The following is a 19280-nucleotide window of genomic DNA, read 5'->3' on the forward strand; positions in this document are numbered from 1 at the left end:
TTCGCTGGCAGATCAACATCTACCGCCTTGCACCAGCAGAAAAACACGCACGATTCCAGATGGAAGGTGGGTATTAATTGCAAGTGGGAAAGGGGGAGCACAAGCCAGCCCCTGGTTGAAACAGCTCTGCAGAAAAGGGCACTCTGTGTATGCTCAGAGGTACCCACGGCGTGCCATGAAGGGGCTTCTCTATTCATACCACAGGGAAATGCATGGGATGGGTCAGGCCATAAAAGGTATATGTCATCTAGCTAGATAGCTTTGGGTATCCGGCTGTGGAGTCCGGGGTTGGGAGTTCGAATCCCCACGGGGGCCTCCTTGACAGGGTGAGACCTAATTATCTACCAGGTCCCTTCCCGCTCTGCCATTCTCAGAGGATGACAATTATATTTAAAGCACTGACGAGCCAAAGGGAAATGAGACGCAGCCTTAAGTCCCACATCCAGACAAGACTGGGAGCCAATTTGGGAGAAAATAGAGAAATCAGTGGGGCAGCGGGCAGGCAGGAAGGGATTCTAATAAATGCTTCTGGGTGGGTCTCGGCAATAATAAAAAAAAAGAGTTGGGGAAGAACGTGGGATGAGGATCCATCCAGGGCAACCGGTTTGGCAGGCTCCTCCAGAGGAGGCCACCCCGAAGCCGGATGCTCCCTGGGAGGACATTCGGGTGGAAGGGCCCCTCCGCTCTTGGGAAGCCAAGCTGGCCAACAAACAAATCCCAACTCTCCTTCCTCCCCCCCCCCAACGCCAGTCCCGTCCCTCGGCTGTCATTTACGAGGGCGCGTTTCTTTGCCAGCCCCTTTGTTTATCCCTTCCCGAAGGTTTCCCCGGGGTGGAGCAACGTCTACCGAATGGCTTTTATTAGGAGCCCAGAGAGCGCAATAGTAATGGTCAGTCCACCATGCGAGGACAGACGGCGACCCATTTAAAGCTTTTCCAAGGAGGGAAATACTCAGAAGTGGATTCCCCTCCCCTTCTTCTTATGGGGACAGCTATTACCCAGCCCCCCCCCCAGGCTGGTTCTTCTCCCCCAGGAGGCACCCAGTGGGGGATTCGAACGCCGAAACTCTGGCTCCGCAGCCAGAGACCTCTGAGCTCTCCAGCCTCTTAGGATGAATCAGAACTGCACAGCCTACCTCACAGGGGTGGCGCATAGATAAAAGGGGAGGCAGAGGAGAACCAAGCCCGGTGGGTTGCACTCTCCGGAAGGAAGAAAAGAGAAAGCGAGAGAGGGGCTAAGCAAGCAAAGCGGAGCCAACCCAAAAGAAATATACAGTGGTGCATCGCAAGACGAGCGCTTCGTTTAACAATGAAATTGCAAAAGCAATCGCAAAACAATGTTTCCTATGGGGTTTTTTCGCTTTGCAATGATCGGTTACCTGCTTCGCTAACCGATTATCGCAAAACGAAGATTTTTGCACAGCTGATTGGCGGTTTCAAAATGGCCGCCAGGTAAAAAAAATGGCCGCCTGCTGTTTTCTGGAACGGATTCCTCGCTGCACGGGCAGCGAAAATGGCCGTGCTATGGAAGATCTTCGCTGGACAGTGAGTTTCAAGCCCATAGAAACGTATTAATCAGGTTTTAATGCGTTTCTATGGGCTTTTTAAAATCGCTTCACGATGTTTCCGTTCTACAGCGATTTCACTGGAACAAATTAACATCGTAATGCGAGGCACCACTGTAGTTATTTATTTATTGCCTTTATGCCCGGCCTTTCCACTAAAATACAAAACAATTTAAAAAGAGCCCTCAAAGTGGTTTGCAAATTAGAAAATAACAGGAACAAATAAAATCACTTCGAGAAGGCATAGGATGGGGCAAAGACAAACTCACCCCCATCGGGTACATGGCCAATTTGAAAAAAAACTTTCCATTTTGAAAGTTTTCCTCGCCGTACTTGAATGAGGAAAAGCAGGAAAAAGAACAATAAAGGACCTGATAGATAGACAGATAGACAGACATAAGGCACAACCCTGTCATCACTCAGCAATGGGCTAGACTGCACTTGTGCATGGAGGTTCCATTCCCAACTAACAGGCCCAATGAGAACACAGGAAGAGACTAGGGCCTCTCTAGCCGCCACAGGATACAGGCCAAACAGGACATAATGCAAGAGTCCTCGCTCCTATTGTCCTGCCGCTAAAACTGTTACTGAGAGATAGACTGCTCATGAACACGGAGGCTCCATCTCTCTCTAACGTCCCAAAGACGACCCAGGGAGCAGCAAGGATTCAGCATCAGACCAAGGACTTATTCCATCTATTGTTGACAGAGGGGGTCAACCACCTGCCAGGAGGACATGCGGGCAGCAGCCCCTCTCCTGAACCCAAAGTGGAATTTTATAAGCCAACTGCCTCCAATGCCAGAGATCACACACAGCATAAAGGCAGGGCGGGCAGAAGATCACTTGATCCTCTCTATGAGCTGATCTAACCAGTGGTTCCTAAACCTTTTTCGGGGGGAGGGCATCATCCCGCAACCCGACACACTCAGAATTTTTTTAAAAAGCCAATTTATCATTCCAAAATTAAAAAAAAAACTTACAAGGACAAAATGAGGGCAGGTATTTTAAATGGCAAATCAGTCCTGCTCGTGTTTCTTGACACAAAAACGGAATAAAAATGCAGTTCACCCGAAGCAGCAGCAGCAGCAGAAAGAACAGAAACCGAACAGAGAGGTTGATGCTGTAACTCAGTCTTAATACCATGTGCCGGGGGGGGGGGGGGGTTGCACACCTCCCTCAGTTTGGAAACCAAGGATCCAGTCCCCTTTTAAAGCCAAAAGTAGAGCATGTGCAGAAATCCAATCCCTAACAAACAAGCCCAAAAATAATCTAAGAAAGAAAAAACTCAGAAGTCTCATGTGACCATTCATAATCTAAGACAGGGTGCCCAAGAGCATGGAGGTTCCATTTGGGGAATATGCCAGGCTTTTTAAAAGGTGGGCTTTGCTTTCTTTGATCCTGGTTCTTTCATCACACCACGGATCCCTGCTGTGGTAAGCCAAAACCCATCTCGTTGTGTCCAAACCCCTGCCCCCCCGAAACAAGCCACGGTTCCTTAGGAAGCAGTAAACCACCATTAGAAGGCTTGCTTTAGCTGATCAACCTGGGCCTCTTCAAACCATGGCCTGCGGTGACACTCGCACGCAAGATGTCGGCTCGTTCTTGGCTTGTTCCCCCATCACCTGATCTGAACTCAGGAGCTGACAAAAGGGGTGGGAAAGAAACTCAAAAGAAAGAAACCAAGAGGATGGGTGCTTGGCCACGGCTTGTTTGATCACCTGCTGTGAAACTCCAGGGCTTCGCCAAGAAACTCTGGTTAAGGCAAACCATGGTTTATCGTGACATGTGGAGGTTAATTAATATGCGGTTGATGCAACTGGGTGCTATCTTCTGCCACCAAAACTACCAGTTCAGACCTATCCCCATATATCTCAAAGGCGGGGGCGGGGGGGTTACCTTTGAGTAGACCCACACAGAATGGCATTCTAAGTGCCGATATCAATCTCCCGATATCAATCTCCCGGGGAGAATGTTCAGCAGCCCAGGAATGAGAAAGTGGGGCCTCCTTCCCTCCCTCTTGACTTCAAAGACCAGCAATTAACCTCATTACATCTTAACGGCCTCAAGACAAACGTGACCTATGAGGCCCTGGTTTCTGTTGGAATGGTGTCTCAGCCATAACTTCAAATTAATTGCACTTTAATTGCTACCAGCTAAGCCACTGCATACCGTCAACCACACCTGCCTGTTCTATTTTCAGCCCCCCCTCCCCCCCCAAAATTAGCATGAAGTCTGGAATTCCATGCCATAATTTCAGGTCTGAAAAAACTCTCCGTGGATCAACAACCACCCGTGACATAGCCAAACGACAAGCCGCTATAAAGCCAATTGGAGGCAACTGAAGACCCAACACAGGTGGTGAAATGGTTCGTTAGGTCTCTGGAGGCAGAAGTTGGGAGTTCGAATCCTCCCCCCCCCCAACTGGGCCTCCGGCAAGCAGAGCCCAGCCTGGCTGGCCTCGGCCAATTTGAACAGACCCCAGGATGCGCCTGGAGGAAAGGAAAAGTAGTGACCACAACATAGAAAAACCTGGAAATTGTTCCGAACTGACTTGAGGGCACATAATTCACCACCATCATCTTTGCACTGCAGAAATGGAAGGGACCCCATCATCATCGTTGTAGTCATTTTAGAACTGCAGAGCCGGAAGGGACCACTAAGGATCACCACGTCCAGCCTCCGTCCAGGAGGACCAGTGGGGGATTCGAATTCCCAACCTCTGGCTCTGCAGCCACAGACCTAAAACCCCTGAGCTATATTCGCATATATTATATATGTTATTTCCAAAAAGGGCTAGGAAGATCCGAAGCAGAACAGTTAGTACAAATAAAATATATATATGTATAGACGTCTGAAGCAGGAGTTAGGGAGACGAGAAGCACGGACTTACAGGAGACCCATCCGAGTCACCAAAAAGTCAAACCAAAGGCCCGGGGGTGTGTGTTCAATGCAAACCTGAGCTAAAAGCAGCCACTTGAAAGAGGAGCTCCTGATTCCAGAACCAAAACCCCTCTGGAACAGGTCTTTCTCCCCTCCACACACAACAAAGGCTCCGGGGTGTATCCGAAACGTCCATGTGGGGTATAACCATTTGCCTCCATTTTTCCCCATGTGTACCTAAGATAAACCTCAAGTGTACTGCTCACTTGCCTAAAATGTTTATAAATAAACATTTAACAGATAAATAAACAGATAAACAAACGCAGAAAAGCCTATCCCAAAAGACGCCTTTTTACCAATTTAAAGCAAAAGATCGCTCGTTTAAGCCTGTTTTCAGCTCCCCCCAAACGCCATCCCCCCACAGCACAAAACCCCAGCCAAATCCAAACCAGCCGTGGTGAAACCCACGCCGCAGGTTCAAGGGGTGTTCCCCCCTTCCTTGTTGCACAGCACAGCTATCCCCTCTCCCATCATCTTCCGTCATCCTCTCTGCAACCGGCAAAACCTCAAAACCAGGGGGGCTTCTCCCCCATTCGGGAGGAAGAAAACCCACTGCCATCCAAGACAGAAACAGAGCGATAGACGAGGGTCATAAAGGACGGACAGCTGTCCTCTTACCTGAGGAAAATCGCCGTTTTTGGGTAAGAAATCGGAAAACCCCAGCGTCGCATAGTTGGTATCCGGAAAAAGCTGCCCGCCGATGGAATTTGCATAGAAATCTGAAGTGGTATTAAAATATTGCCTGTTGAAAGGGAAGACGGAAAGGGAAGAGACAAAAGGAAAATAATTAATTGGGACACACCAAGGTCTGCCTGCTCCTTTCCCCTCCACAAAACATATTTAAGAACTCCAGGTATCATTTTTATATAACAGCTTACAGGCCACCTTACTTCCGAGAAGGGGACTCAAGGCGGTGCCTGATATTAAAAAGAAGGGAATTAAAAACACAGTAAATTATACATTTTTACTCTGTCTCCAGTTTCAAGGCTGCCTTTTCCAACAGAGGGAAAAAATAAATAAATACCCAAATGGGGTGAAAAGATAACAAAAGGAATACAACAGGAAGTTTGATGCCATCGCCTGCGGCCTGAATACAGACGAAAGCTTTCTTCACTTCCTTCTTCGGCCGCTTTTAGGAAAGGTGTGAAGGCACTACTTTTTTAGTGGCCTTCCGACCCGTTTCAATTCCTTCGACCGGTTTCAGCCTTTCCCGACAGCGCCACGACCGGATGCTTTATCACTTTAAGTGACGCGAGCAGTGGGATCCTGCCATTTGGTGGAAATGTTTGACTTCTCGTGCGGCTTTTTGTAATCCTGTGGCTCTGGGCTCCTGATTTTCGCGACGCTTTGCCGTGATGGCCAAGCTCTGGCCAAGACCCCCTAGAAGCGGAAAGGAGGGCCGGAAACACACCAAATAAAAGCAGGAATAGGAAAAGGACACCCCCAACCCCCGGTTGAGGTGTGCCGGCCGTTCCCTTTAACTGGACCCTCCTACCTATGTTGAAGCCTTCAGCACAGCGTGGCTGATGAACCTGGCTTTTTTCTACCTGGGCCGTTTCCAGGCATTCCTGCCACAGTCTTTCCAGCTTGTTTTCTGTAAAGGTTCGGTAGGTTGGTGGGTAGAGGGTGGGTGGTCTTGTACAAACCCTGGGGTTCCCCCGAGGCCTGCCTGTCCCTCCCCTCTTGGGTGTGGGTGGCTCTGCTTCGGTGATATGAAGCATCCGAATTGAAAAAAGAAACCCACACAAAAGGATGTGGTCTCCGGCTGCCGGGGCCAGGAGTTCGAATCCCCTTCCCCGGGAGAAGAGCCAGCCTGGGAGGCCTTGGGCAAGCTGCACATTGGTCCCAGGAGAAGGGAGGTCAGCCACTTCTCTGTATTCGCTGCCTGGGAAATCCTGAAAAGGGTCTCGCCGTCAGTCAGAATGGACTCAGAATGGTAGAGTCGGAAGGGACCCTAAAGGTCATCCAATCCAGCCCATCAGGGAAGCCCAGTGGAGGAATCAAACATCCCAATCTTGGGCTCCACAGCCATATATCTAAACCATGGAACTATCCCACATCGAACTGGACATGATGATTATTATGGATTTCAAGTGAGAAATCAAGTCTGAAGGGAAGACTCTCGTCAAGAGACGAGACACAGCAGAGAGAAGCCGTGTGGTTGGGCAGCCTGGGTTCACAGGATTGAAGGTCCCCCTGGGAGGTTTCGATTGACCAAGACCCACCGGTTCACCCCACCCTGATCTCAGCTCTCCTTGCAGAAGCGGAGGGAAGCTTGTTCTTCCATGCGCAATCAAGGGCCATTAGCTTGGCAAAAGACCTGCTCCCAGAGGAGCATCAAAAGGGCTAGGCTAGGACCTGTTTGATCCACCCAGGGGGCCTGACTTTTCAGACCCTGGGGGGAAGATAAATTATTCTGTCCCTCCCCCCAAAAAAAGATGGCGCTGTCACTCAACTCCTGGACAGATGGACGGACAGACATCACATCACACCCTGACTGATTCCATTTCAGGGATTCGATGCCCTCAAGCCGTTCATCCTCCTTAAACTCCTTCAGAATGGCAGAGGCACCCCATTCGTGTTTCACACAGGCAGAGGTGCGGAGGGGACCTCATTTAGATCAGGGTTAGAATCGGCTGAGAGAGCACAGAAGGATCGGCACCAGAGATCCCACCACCACCCCCGACTCTGGGATTTAACTCCCCGTAAACTTTCCAGGACTTGCCGCCGACTTCAGTGGACAGGAAGGATGGGGGAATGAAGAAGGCTGCCATCTACCAACGTTTCTGTCAAATAACCCTTATTGAAAAGTCTTTTAAGAGGCCAACAGAGAGATCAGACAGAACAAAAAGTGTCAGGATCTGACAAGTGTCAGGATCTGACAAGATCCAAGATCATCCATGCCTACTTTATGAGAAAGCAGACGGGCGGGGGGGGGGGGGCAGGATTCTTCCTCCCAGGTTTTAAAAAGGCATTTGGCCCAACAGGCCCCACAGCACCCCCTGGGGGGGAAAGGGGGAATTACAAGGCCGCTGATGTCTCTTCACCCCGGGAGACCTCCAGGGCTCATTTCTGCCCTCCTTTGGCCGTCAAAGCACAAATTCAAGGGGTCCGCTGGCTGACGGACCGCCTGGGGGGACGGCACGGGCCGCTCAGAAGGGAAGGAAGGAAATGGGGAGCCCCAAGCAGATTCTGCCCCCTGCTCTAAACTCTTGCTCGTTTTCTCCCCACAGCAGGACCCTATCTATCGCGGCTGCCCCATCAAGCCACTTACCTGCCTTTAAAAACTAAAAATAAAGAACATGGATTCACTTGTTTTCCTAGAAAGTGGAGGTGGAAGGGACCTCGAAGGGCATCCAGTCCAACCCCGCGGGTTCAAATCAAAGCCACTGAAGCGATACATACACGTTTTCCAGTCGGCTCTGACCCCATGCTATGGGGCAGAATATGAGCAGCACCCTTTGGTTTTGCTTTCTACTGATATAAGTGGCCTGGGATTCTTTTTAAGGAGAAAAGCGTGGTGAAAAATATTTCAAATAAATAAATAAATGTTCTGCACCCCGGAGGCAGGGAAGGCTCGCATCCTGGCTTTGCCTCCAAGAGCCGCCCAGTCTGGACGGAACGGTGTGGGAAACGGCTCGGCATGAGCCGAGAGCGTCTCCGGGTGGAGGAAAAGAAAACCAACTGACTGATTGACCAGGTCAGTCCCGTCCTCTGCTGCCCAGGGCAGCTCTTGCAAACTCAGCCTTGGGGCTTCCTTGATGGAGTCCATCCGTTTCACATGTGATATTCCTCTTTTCCTACTGCCCTCCGCCTTCAACAGCATCACTGTCTTTTCCAGGGAATCCTGCCTTCTCGTGAGTTGCCCAAAGTAGGAACAGCCTCAGCTTCATTGTGGGGGCGGGGTGTTTTTTTGCTCCCGGAGATAGCTCAGGCTGGATTTGACAAAGAGGAGGCCAAGGCGGGTAAAACCACGTTCCCAGAAACCGTTGCCCACGAGAGAGAGAGAGAGAGAGAGAGAGAGCGGGGTGAGAGGGGCCACTTGGGAAGCAAACAGCGGGGAGGGTCAATCAATAAACTCTGCTCAATAGGCAGTACGGGGGGGGGGGAGAGAGAGAAGGAGAAGGAAAGACAAGAGGAACTTCGGTTAACAACTCCCAGGAGGGACTGAGAAAGTGAATTTACAGGAATTCTCTTGAAAGGGGGGAAAAAGCCCATTCCAAGCATGGCCAGATGTGGCGGCCACCCAATTGCGCAGAAGGCAGCTGGACTTCTCGTGCCAAAGTCTTCCTGAATTCGGGCAACCAGGAGGCAAGAGGGGAGAGAGAGAGAGAGAGAGAGAGAGAGAGAGAGAGAGACTCTGGACCCGAGTCCCCTTCTCCCTGCGCATGGGGCCAAGACAGGCGTTGTCAAGCATGGACCCGCACACCAGACTGAGCCATGCTCAGACTGAAACTCCCCCCCAGCCACTGAATGGACCTGCAGCCGATCCCATTTTAAAGGCTGGAAGTCTGGAAGTTTCTTCCCCTCCGCATGACCCTGGCTTTCCCCCATCCACTCCTGCTCACAAGCCCGCTGCCTCGGATCAGGCCTGCCATGATGAGGGCCGGTGTGAGGTTCCCGCTCAACACCCCTGACCTGGCGCAACGCAGAGGGAAGCTGGAGCCACATCCCGCCTCGGTGGGCAAATGAGTCTCCTATCTCTTTGGGAAATAGTCCCTGGACTACAATGCCCAGAATCCCCCAGCTCCCTGTCGATGGCATTACCTCCCCCCCCCCTTTGTGAAATTCCTGGGGCTAGATCTGCTTCAGAGGAGACAGAGAAGCCAGCAAGGCCTTCCGAAAGATAAAACAGCAGCCTGAAAGGATCCTGGCATGTTCCAGGAGGGCTGATTTATTGCAGAAAATGTCTTTCTGGTGACCAATCCACTTCTTCCAATGGCGGGCCAGTGGACCCGATCCCCCTCGACTGTAAATGGGCTGATGGAGCCGGCTGAAATCTCTCTCACACAGATATTGATCGGCGAGTTCATGTTGGCTTCGTTTTCACTTTGCCCCTGGGTTTTTGTCACTATTGAGATTTTCAAAACCCTAAAATCAAGGCTGGAGAGAAGGCAGATCTGGGGAGCCGCCCGTCCCTCAAAATAATTCTTCTGGGCTCTGCCCCATGAGACAGGATGCGCACCACCATCAGAATCACCAATGGAGCTCCTGGATCACAGCAAACCTCTAGCTAGAGCCACAAGGACTAGAAGCTTGAGAGTTTGTTAGAAGGAGGAACGCGGGTTGGTGGTAAAAGCAGCCGTGAGCAGAAAACTGCAGGTCGAATCCCCACCATCTCCAGTTAGAAAAGATCAGGGAAGAAGTGCTGGAGCCTGTGAAACACTTTATTTTAGTTGCCTTTTCCAAAAGTTTGAAGTAAGGACACCTAGCATCCTGCTAAGGTTTTGCTGACGGTTTTCGTCTAAGCCACAAAATATTCCAAAAACGAAGAGATGAATGCATTAATTTTAACACAGGTTTTCACGGACGATAGTCTGCCTTTTCCAACCCTAATTGGGGTTTTGAGATTGGTGAGAAATTTGAAAAAAGGCTCGCCGTGGGCCTTCCACTCCTCCTGTGAGTTTCTCTGGTCAATCTGGGATTCAAACTCAAGTCTCTCTAGTCCTATTCCAATACTACTGTATCCACCAGGCCTCACTGGCTCTCTAATTTCATTAGCAACATCGGTTAATAAGGCAGGAGTGCTTAACACTGCTGCTGACAACACAACCACCCAGGCAGAAGACCGATGAATCTGTCAAGAGTGGGATGAACAAACCCTGATCTTGGTTCAAACCACTGGGGACAAACTCAAACTTCCAAATGAATGATGAGCCCGCAAACTCTCATCCAGTCCTCCACTGATGTTTTCCTGCCCCACTGACGGCTATTTTTTCATAACGCCTTCTCCACGTGTCCCCGATCTCCTTTGACAGCCCCTTTTGTGCATGCCTGGGGAAGGACAGACTGGAGGACATACCCTTTTCTGCCCTCTGCCCCACCCACAAATACTGCCACCCCAAAAAGGGAAACTCTCCCCATCTCTAAAATGCAACAAAAAACAGAGAAGACGCTTACTGGTTATTGTTCAAGAACGACGGCGCTGTGTACGGAGCCGTTGAATATGGAGTTGGAGTCCACCATTCGGAAGGGGAATTCTGCAAAGACAGGAAGGGAAGGGAAGGGAAGGGTTAAATCCAGGGGCCAGAATCTGGGCTTAACATTTAGACAACCGTCAGCTGCGAGGACTGTGGTCCACAAAAACAGCCTATGAGAAACAAGGCTGGGATAAATCTAGGCCTGGTAGAACTAAAACACACACACACATATACTGTATAAAAATTAAGGATGAAAAAAAATCCATATTTTTAAGACTCAGGAGATCCTGAAAGAGGAGAGGTTGAGGAAACACCGAGTCAAAAAGACAGCTGGGTGAACTGCTGGAGAGCTCCCAGGTGGAGGTCTCTGACTGAGGTGCGGAGTTCGAATCCACCACTTGGCCTCTTTGAGAAGGGCTGGGCTGGATGATCCTTACAGGTCCCCCTTCCACCTCTGCCATTCTAAGATGTTGTTGCTGCTGCTGCTGCTGTTATTATTGGCTGAATATGTCAGCCTCCTTGGATCTTTTCATGCACCTGAGCCACACACCCCTCGAAACCATCAGGTTGGCAAAATCAGAGGGGAGGGGAAGGAAAGGGGGAAAAGGAGGGTGGGAGAAAGAGGACAAACTCTCAGGACACTTTAAAGATGACCAGATTTCTTCCACTCCCGAAGGGAGGGAGGGCGCACTCACCTCTAAGGCAGGCATGCTGAGCTGGGCCTGAACGAGGGGCACCCCGTACAGAGCGGTGCCAGACGGCTGGTGGGTACAGGATGAGTGGTAGCTTCTTCCCCCATCCATGGCCAGGCACAACGCGGGCATCAGGCTTCGGGTTGCTTCATGGAGGATACCAGGCGCTGCCAGAGCCCCAGGAGACGCAAGGAGGAGAAGACTGAGGTTTTATCTAGGCCCATTGCTCTGCCATATGTCCTAAGGAAAGAGAAAGAGGGGTGGGGGAAGGCATCAATGATGTTATTTAGAGCATGCCTACCCTGTTGCTTGGCCAATTGGGCTGCTGGCGCAGCTTATGCATCGGCAGAGAAAACAGGGCCACGCCAGCTCCTGCGGGGCTCACGGGCTGAGAAAGCCACAACATGAAAGGAAAGGAGGTGCGGAAGGATAAGGAAGAAGACAAGCACTCTGTTCTTCAGCAGAGCTGGAGGCCTGGCTCCTTTTCAAGCCTCTTGGGGAGCTGCTTTAGGACAGTCCCAGCAAGCTCACAAGCGACTACATTGGCCGGTAGCTCTCCTGTACTGGTTTTACACAGTGTGTAGGGGCAGCTACCTTTCCTTTCTCCTTCCACTCGGCCTCCTAAGCTGAAGGCGGAGGGGGAACCGGACTCTGTGTGCCCAAGCCAAGCGGCCGTCCGGCAGGCAAGAGGGCTGGAGACTCCCCGACGAAGCCTGGACCCGTGGCAGGCTCAAGCGATCCAAGGACAGAGCCGAAGGCAGGGGCTTGCCATCGCATGCGTACAGGCAAAAGCAGCGCTCATGCATTCCTCACCAAAGGAGCCACTTCCCTTCATGTGGAATTTAAAGCATTTCTCCAAAAGTGCACCTCAAAGTGTCAGAAACTTGCAATCCCAGAAACCGGGAGGGGGGGGGTCCAAACCGGTGTAGCGAGCAGCCACCGCCCGACCCGGCAGGCTTTCCGTCGACAAAACGGCCATTCCCTCCGGCTGGTCCGAGTCTGGAAAAGTGGCTGCAGCCAAGGGCAATGATTTCCAGACGACTCCCAGGTTTCCCTGGAGTCACAAAAAAGGTGCAAGGCCAGCCTCTGCTCCCGGCCAGCCTCTGGTTTCGGCTGATACTTGGAGCTGCGATCACAAAATGTCGCTCCCCTCACATCCCACCCTTTTCCCGAGCGGCGCAACCGGGGCTGGCTGCAGAAGAGCTGGCTGCCATTCCTCGGGTTTAGCGCTTAAAGCCTGACTTGGCACCAGATGTTCATTGTTCTAATGATCTTAGAAAAGCTGAGATGGAAGGGGGATCTCTAAAGACCATCCAGTCCAGCCTCTGTCAAGGAGGCACCGTGGGGGGATTCGAACTCCCAACCTCGGGCTCCACACCCACAGAGCTATCCACTCTGAGCCATCAAGTCACAGCTGACTTCCAACAACCCTAGTAGGGTCTGCAAGGCTATGAGGAGTGGTTTTTACTATTTCTACCATCGCCGCCTGGTCAGTTTCTATGACTGAGTGGGGATTTAAACCCAGGCCTGGCGCTCTACACCCACTCAGGCAGGTCTACTAGCTGTTTTCAAAGTATGATCCTGGAGGCAGAGGACCGCAATGTATGAAATAAAGATCTTAAGTTCTCCAAGTTAAGGAATGAGAGTGCCTCTGAGCATAGACCGAGAGCTTGCCGTCTTTCACAGCCAAAGCCCACTCTCTTGGGATTTTCTCCACCTTTGGTGCTTCCAGCTGCCACAAAATGGCCCAGAGATGTACTACCTTCAGACCAGGTAGATGAAACCAAGCTCTGGCACAGCTAATTGATCATGATAAGAAAAAAAAGCAGATTTAACTGTTTTCAGGTGAAGGGCCAGGGAGGAGGTTGCCCGCCTTTCCACCTCTGTGACTCTGGGCTGCTTTGCTTCCAGATCAAGGCAGCCTGATTTAAGGTCTTCTACTGAAAAAAAAAATCGATAGCCATTTAAAAAAAAGCCCAAAAGACCCAGAAAATTAATATCAGAAGAAGAAATGATGATGCCAGCATCTCACAGAACACCTGGTTTTCGAAACATCCCTCTCCTGGACAGCTTTCCACCTGGAAGGCCACAACTTCGTCTCTGAAATATCGTCGCTTTAAAGGAATAATTTGTTTTCACTGAGTTTTTTTATTGCAACACTCTATGGCCCTATTTACAGTATAATCTTTCTTTTTTTAAAAAAAATCAGCTGCCTTCGTTCCCCTCCCCCTTTTTGGGGGGACAAAAGAGGATCAAAACAGGATCAAGTCCTCCGTGGAAAGATTTAGCCCTCTGGGTTCCTTGCGGGAATTAGAACTCTGAAAGTCATCTCTCACACTCAGGCCCGCCAGCCTGGGCTAAGGAGGAGGAGGAGGTACGCCCTGCACATCTGGAGGTGTTCCCTTCAAACATCTGGAGAGCGCCTGGGGAGGTGGGGAAAGCGGCTTTCATCAGAGAGGGTTGATTTCACAAGCTCCTGGGGGGTGTGTGTGTGCAGGAGCCGAAATAGCTGACATTCCTCAGAAAGGGACAAAAGTGGTTTCGTTAGAGAGGAACCAGCTTTTGAGGAATCAGCCTTTCTCTCTTTGTGCAGAAAGTAGGGAAGGATCCCATATGTATTAAACCCGCATCAAATCAAACAAGGCTTTGTTTCCCCATTTACCAAGAGGAACTGCCAGCCAGGCCTGGATCAAATCAAGCCTGCACATTCTCTCTCTCCGGAAGGCAAAAAAGGTTGAAAACAGAGGCTGTCCTCCTTTGGTCACCTCGTAAGAAGGCAGGGTTACCCTGGAGAAGACCCTCCTGCTGGGAAAAGGGGGGAAGGCAGCAGGAAAAGAGGAAGACCCCCGTGTGAGAGGGACGGACTCCCTAAAGGAAACCACGACTTTCAAGTTTGCAAGAGCGGAGCAGGACCGTCAAAGACATTCACAGAGTCAACACAAGTTGGAGGAGCCTTGATAGCACACAACAACAATAACAACAAATATTTTAGTCCAGCCCAGCTTGACCAGTGGTTGCCAACGGTCTGTCCCCAGAACACCTTTGCAATGCCTGGGTTTCCCAGCTGCCGATGACCCTGGGCCCCCCTCCCTAGCGAAGCTTTGTCGACTGTAGAAATGTCAACCGCTGCAGTCCAAAAACCACAAGGAAGAAATCAAATGATTTTATGGCACGTTTGGGAAGCATGTAGCCCGGTGGGGGTTCCTCCACGACAAGTCCCATCATCCTGCCCTGCTCTAGATAATTAGCGGCCGCCGAGTCCATTTCTGCCAGGAAGGGATGGGAAGTTTTAAATCACTCATTTTTTTCCTCAAAGCGAAAGACAAATGGGTGTCCTTTACGAGGGAGCGGTCGCTCTCGCTTTTTAACGAGGCCATAAAAGGTTCCCTGCTGCCTTTAACAAGCGCACCCAAACAGAGTGTGGTTTATGGAACTCACTGCCACAAGGGGCAGCGGGGGGGGGGGAAGCAGAACTCAAGGTTGTGCAAATAGGTAGAGTTTGGGCTGTTATGCTCTCAAAGGAAAGACCTGAGAAATTTGCACCGGGCCAAATCATCTGGAGCAATCTGCTCTTTGTTGTTATTTATTTCCATTTAAAATATTCTTTACCCTGCGTCCAACATCAAAAGAACACTTGAGTGGCCAAAGCAGTCAAGACACAAATGTTGAAGCGGAACGGAACGAACAGCATACATCAAAACGGCTCACAAAATCCCTTTTGAAACTCAGGACGATAGAGCTTCCATGTGCAGGAGCAAGAGCGCACGGACCTAAGAGCAACGAGCCATGTGTGCTTTTCAGGAGGCCTTGGGGCCAGCCCGGAGAAGAGCGAAGTCAGAACATCCCAATTGAAGCCCCCCTCGCGCGGGAAATGCCTCCCATCTCCATCCACGTGGCTACTTCTCAATACTCCACGGTGCCAACTTGGAAGGGGGGGGCTCTTCCCACTTCCCTCCCAGCCCACCTCTGTGTGCCATCCTCCCTATTTTTTTTTTAATTTCCAGCCCGGAACAGCTTTTGATAGGAAAAGATTGAGCAACCGGTTCCCGTAAGAGCTGCAGATGCTCGGCTTCTCTTACTTACGGTTTCACGAAGGGTAACTTATTATGACGAGTATAAAATCAATAGCAGAAAAAGAAAGGGAGGGAGGGAGGAAGACGAACCCTCCACCCCATTTCTGCATTATCTTGCAGCCTCCACTCCTTCAACCTTTCGCTTGCAAGCCTGCCGAGTTCCATAAATGGCCTTTTCTCCCTTTAAGAAAGAGAAACTTTTGCTCAGTTCTGCCGGAAAAATGAAAGGACAGATTGAGAAGTCTGTAAACAAGGGGGGGGGGGTGAATTCTAGAAACCCCCCTCTGCCCTGTGAATATTTAAGTGCTTAAAGAAAAACAAAAAGAAATTATCCCGGTTCAAGTTTCTAGCCCTCAACGAGAAAAAGATCTCTTTTTCTATCAGCACTGAGCGTCACCAAAACGGTGCCAAGGAAAGCCAGGTTCTGCTGCCATTTCCATCCCTATGGCCAAGTTTATTTATTTATTTATTTGATTTATTGGGTGGATCCGTGACATTTACTCTCCCTGGTCTCGTGGTTTACTTCCAAAAGCAACTGGCTTCCTTGCTGAGCTCTGCAGCTTCCCCACATCCTGGAAATTAACAGCCGGCTCTTCCTAGTTTTTACAAAATCAGTTACCTTTGATGACTTGCAGCAAATTCTCACTCGCCACCAGCCTCTAAGATGTGTCATGGTAAAGGTGGGGTGAAAGGGAACTAACTATCTCTCTCTCTCTCTCTCTCTCTCTTTTGAAAGCCAATCAGGACTGGAAACTTACTTTTAAATAAAACAAACCCAAATAATCCACTCCCTAGTCATTATGGAGGGTCTAGTTCTGCTCGCGGGGTCAAAGCCTGGGTGCAGAAACGCATCAAACGCAGGCAATCTGCAAGACCAAACTAGGAGGATCTGAATGTGTGGAAAGAACGCCGGGCCCTTCCTTGCTACCTTAACCATACTGTGTAGTTGTAGAGGGAGGTTTCCTAGATTTCAGATTCTGGGACCATGCCAAATATCCCAGCTTTCTGTCCTCGCACTCAGATCCTTCCTGTTCTCAAACCCTTTGGAAGCCGGAACAGAATCTCCACTTGTTCAAGACTGAAAGAGTCGGCCGACTGACCCCAGCGCTATAACCACTCCACCTGCTTCCCGCAGCCATGCCGAAATGCGATCCCCCCAACGATCCGGTGCACACTGAACAGGAGCGAGCGGCTCCTAAAGAGGAGGTGTTTAATTATCCGCCTTGATCAGTTTTTCGCTGGCTCCGGAGGGATGATGACGGGTGGCGCAGACCAGATGCGGAGGCTGGACCGCCGGGATGGAAGAACAGCAGGAATCGCTTTGGCCGGGGGGAGGGGGGGGAATAACACACAACCGGGGAACCGGGCCATTTCCAAACCCGGGTGGGGTGAAATTGCCATGAAACCCATCGTTCCTTACTTGCATCCAGGACTGCCTTTGCACGCGAAGGGAAGAAAGCCTTTGCCACTTCCTTGTGTGTGCCACAAGGCGGCAGGGGCACAGAGAGGGAGTCAAAGGGAGGCCGTTCGCTTTCTCTTTTCTTATTACTGCTTGTTAGATCTCAGTCCTGGCTTCTTTCCCCATTGGGAGGTCAAGGCTGTGTACACAACTCCCCTTGCCAATGCTACGCACCAACACACACACACACACACACGCACACGCACGCACGCGCACACACACACACACACCTCCCAGGTAATTCGAGCAGGGCAAACTGGGGGAAAGAAACTGGCCCAAATTGTTTCACAATTCTTGAGTACAGACGTGAAAAGCCTGAACATTTTGGGACGGGGGGGAGAATGTGTGGGGTTTCTCTCCAGTTTTCTTTTTTAAATAGAAACCTGGGAGGTTTTCTTTCCCCATGTTTTCCTTTAAAAAAAAAAAAGGCTTTTACATTTCTACTCAGTGGGAGCTAGAACCTTGGTTTCCTTTGTCCCAGCTTAATGCCCTCATGTAGAGCCAGAGGTTGGGAGTTCGAATCCCCCCCACACATGGCCTCCTTGACAGGGGCTGGACTGGATGACCTTTACTGGATGAACAAACACAGCCCCCTGTCTGCCCCCCCCCCGAGTTCCACTATCTTCGATTCTCCATAAACTGTTCAGCAACTGCAGAAGCTCCTTTTAAAAAAAAAAAACATAAAGAGACATACAGATATCCCTGCTGGGGGTCCGTATTTTTATATTAAGTGAGCGCAAAATCCGGTGGTTGGTGGAAATGAGCTGAAGATCATCAGGCAAGATTTGAGGAACAGATCTAAGACACTCAAAACCTTGCACTTGTTAATAAAGATGCTACTATAAGACGGACACCAGAGGTTGGGAGTTCGAATCCCGCACCACCCTCCGGGGACTCCTTGACAGTGGAGTCGATGATACAATAGGGCCCCCCTTCTGCTCTGTTGGTGCATGATGATGATGATGATTTTGTGCCTGGGTTTTCCTGTTTGCCTTCTACCTCCTCATTCCTATTTTTCCAACTCAAATCATTTGTCTTTCACGGGCACCAGAGCTGCTCGGTGTGTGTGTGTGCGTGTGTGTGCGTGTGTGAGAGAGAGAATCCAGAAGTGTGGCATCAAAACCTTTTATCGGTTCTCCAACTTCCCAGCATCTCCGAAGACGCCCCGTGACCAAAAAGGGGCTGTTGGGTCAGGAAAAGCAGAGTTTCTGTCCCAGGCGTGCCAGTGGGGCGCCAAGGAGGAGGCCACCCCAAATCCCAGAGAGGGGCAGGCGGAAAGACCAAGGAAGATCCTCTATCTGAGGCAGTTTCAGTCAGCCCGTTCCTAAAAACCATGAGGGCCAGCGTCTTACCCTATCTTCAGAGGGGGAAAGCGTGCCATTTCCAGAATTTCCTCAAAACATGAGGACTGGAGCCTTGTGTTCTTCTAGAGGGAAGAACCGCAGCTCTGACGTGGGAACACAGGCTTGGGAGGGCAAAATCTTCCGGGTCTGACCCCCTTCGAGACCGTCTCCGAGGAGGACTGGGCACGTCTCTGCCGGAAAGTGCGCTAAGGAAAATTTGGGGGGGGGGGTGTCACAAGACCAGCTTCTCTCCCATGGGGCCGGCCAGAAAAGGCATCCCCCAAATCCACAAAGGCTTTTGGGCGGGTGGCCCACATCGGATCAACGAACCGCTTGTCCCAACACTGCGAGAAGCATCCTTTCCTTTCTCAGCTTTGGTTGTGGCTGGGGGAAAGGCTCCCCTCCATGCATTGCCTCGAGAGCCAGAATCTGGCCCAAGCATCTCTGTAAAGGGAGTGATGACCGGTGCTCTCTCTGGCAGTCTCACGGAGAACATCTCCCAGCCCATCATCCTCTTTGCTTTGCCCACCAGGTGCCGTCAAGCCACCCTCGACTCATGCCCCCCCTCCAAAGGAGGGCTCTCCCAAATCTCCCGTCCTCCATAGCCCTGCACAGCTCTTGCAAACTCAAAAGTCGGGGTTCCTTTAGGGAGTCCGTCTGTCTCGGGTCTTCCTCTTTCCCAGCACGAGGGTCTTTTCCAGAGAATCCTGACATCTCCTGTTGGGCTCAACACAGCCTCTGCCTCAAAGCTTTTTTCTCTCCGGGCTTCAACTGCCCTGGGACCCGCTTGTTCATCTTTCTGGCGATCCAGGATATTTGCAAAAGCACCCCCTCCTTTCGAAACAGAACCGAGTGGGCACATAGGCCTCCAGGTGCAGTTCGACTGCAATGACCAGCAGAGTCGGGTGGGGTGGGGGGCAAAGGACAATGGGAACTGCAACCCCATGCGATCTTCAGGGTCCCACATTCCCCAAACCCTGTTTTAAATCCAACAGCAGGAGACGCCAAGCCGATGAAAGTCCAAGGAAGGAAACACACACATACCCAAAATTTGATGAACAGCACATGT

The 19280-nt window shown here is 50.8% G+C and overlaps 1 protein-coding gene across 2 annotated transcripts in view; it reads right to left on the minus strand.

Moving 5' to 3' along the window:
• Positions 1-19280, minus strand: part of SBNO2 (strawberry notch homolog 2) — a 68531-nt gene that overhangs the window by 36486 nt on the left and 12765 nt on the right. For both annotated transcript variants that reach the window (XM_072978199.2, XM_078378890.1), the window contains exons 2-4: positions 11340-11576; positions 10625-10704; positions 5123-5246 (exon numbers count right to left, since the gene is read on the minus strand). In XM_072978199.2, the coding sequence (XP_072834300.2) occupies positions 5123-5246; positions 10625-10704; positions 11340-11468 (333 nt within the window). In that variant the 5' untranslated portion in view covers positions 11469-11576. The remainder of the gene's footprint in view (positions 1-5122; positions 5247-10624; positions 10705-11339; positions 11577-19280) is intronic.

The sequence above is a fragment of the Pogona vitticeps genome, chromosome 7 (assembly GCF_051106095.1).
Source record: "Pogona vitticeps strain Pit_001003342236 chromosome 7, PviZW2.1, whole genome shotgun sequence".
NCBI classification, from domain to species: domain Eukaryota; kingdom Metazoa; phylum Chordata; class Lepidosauria; order Squamata; family Agamidae; genus Pogona; species Pogona vitticeps.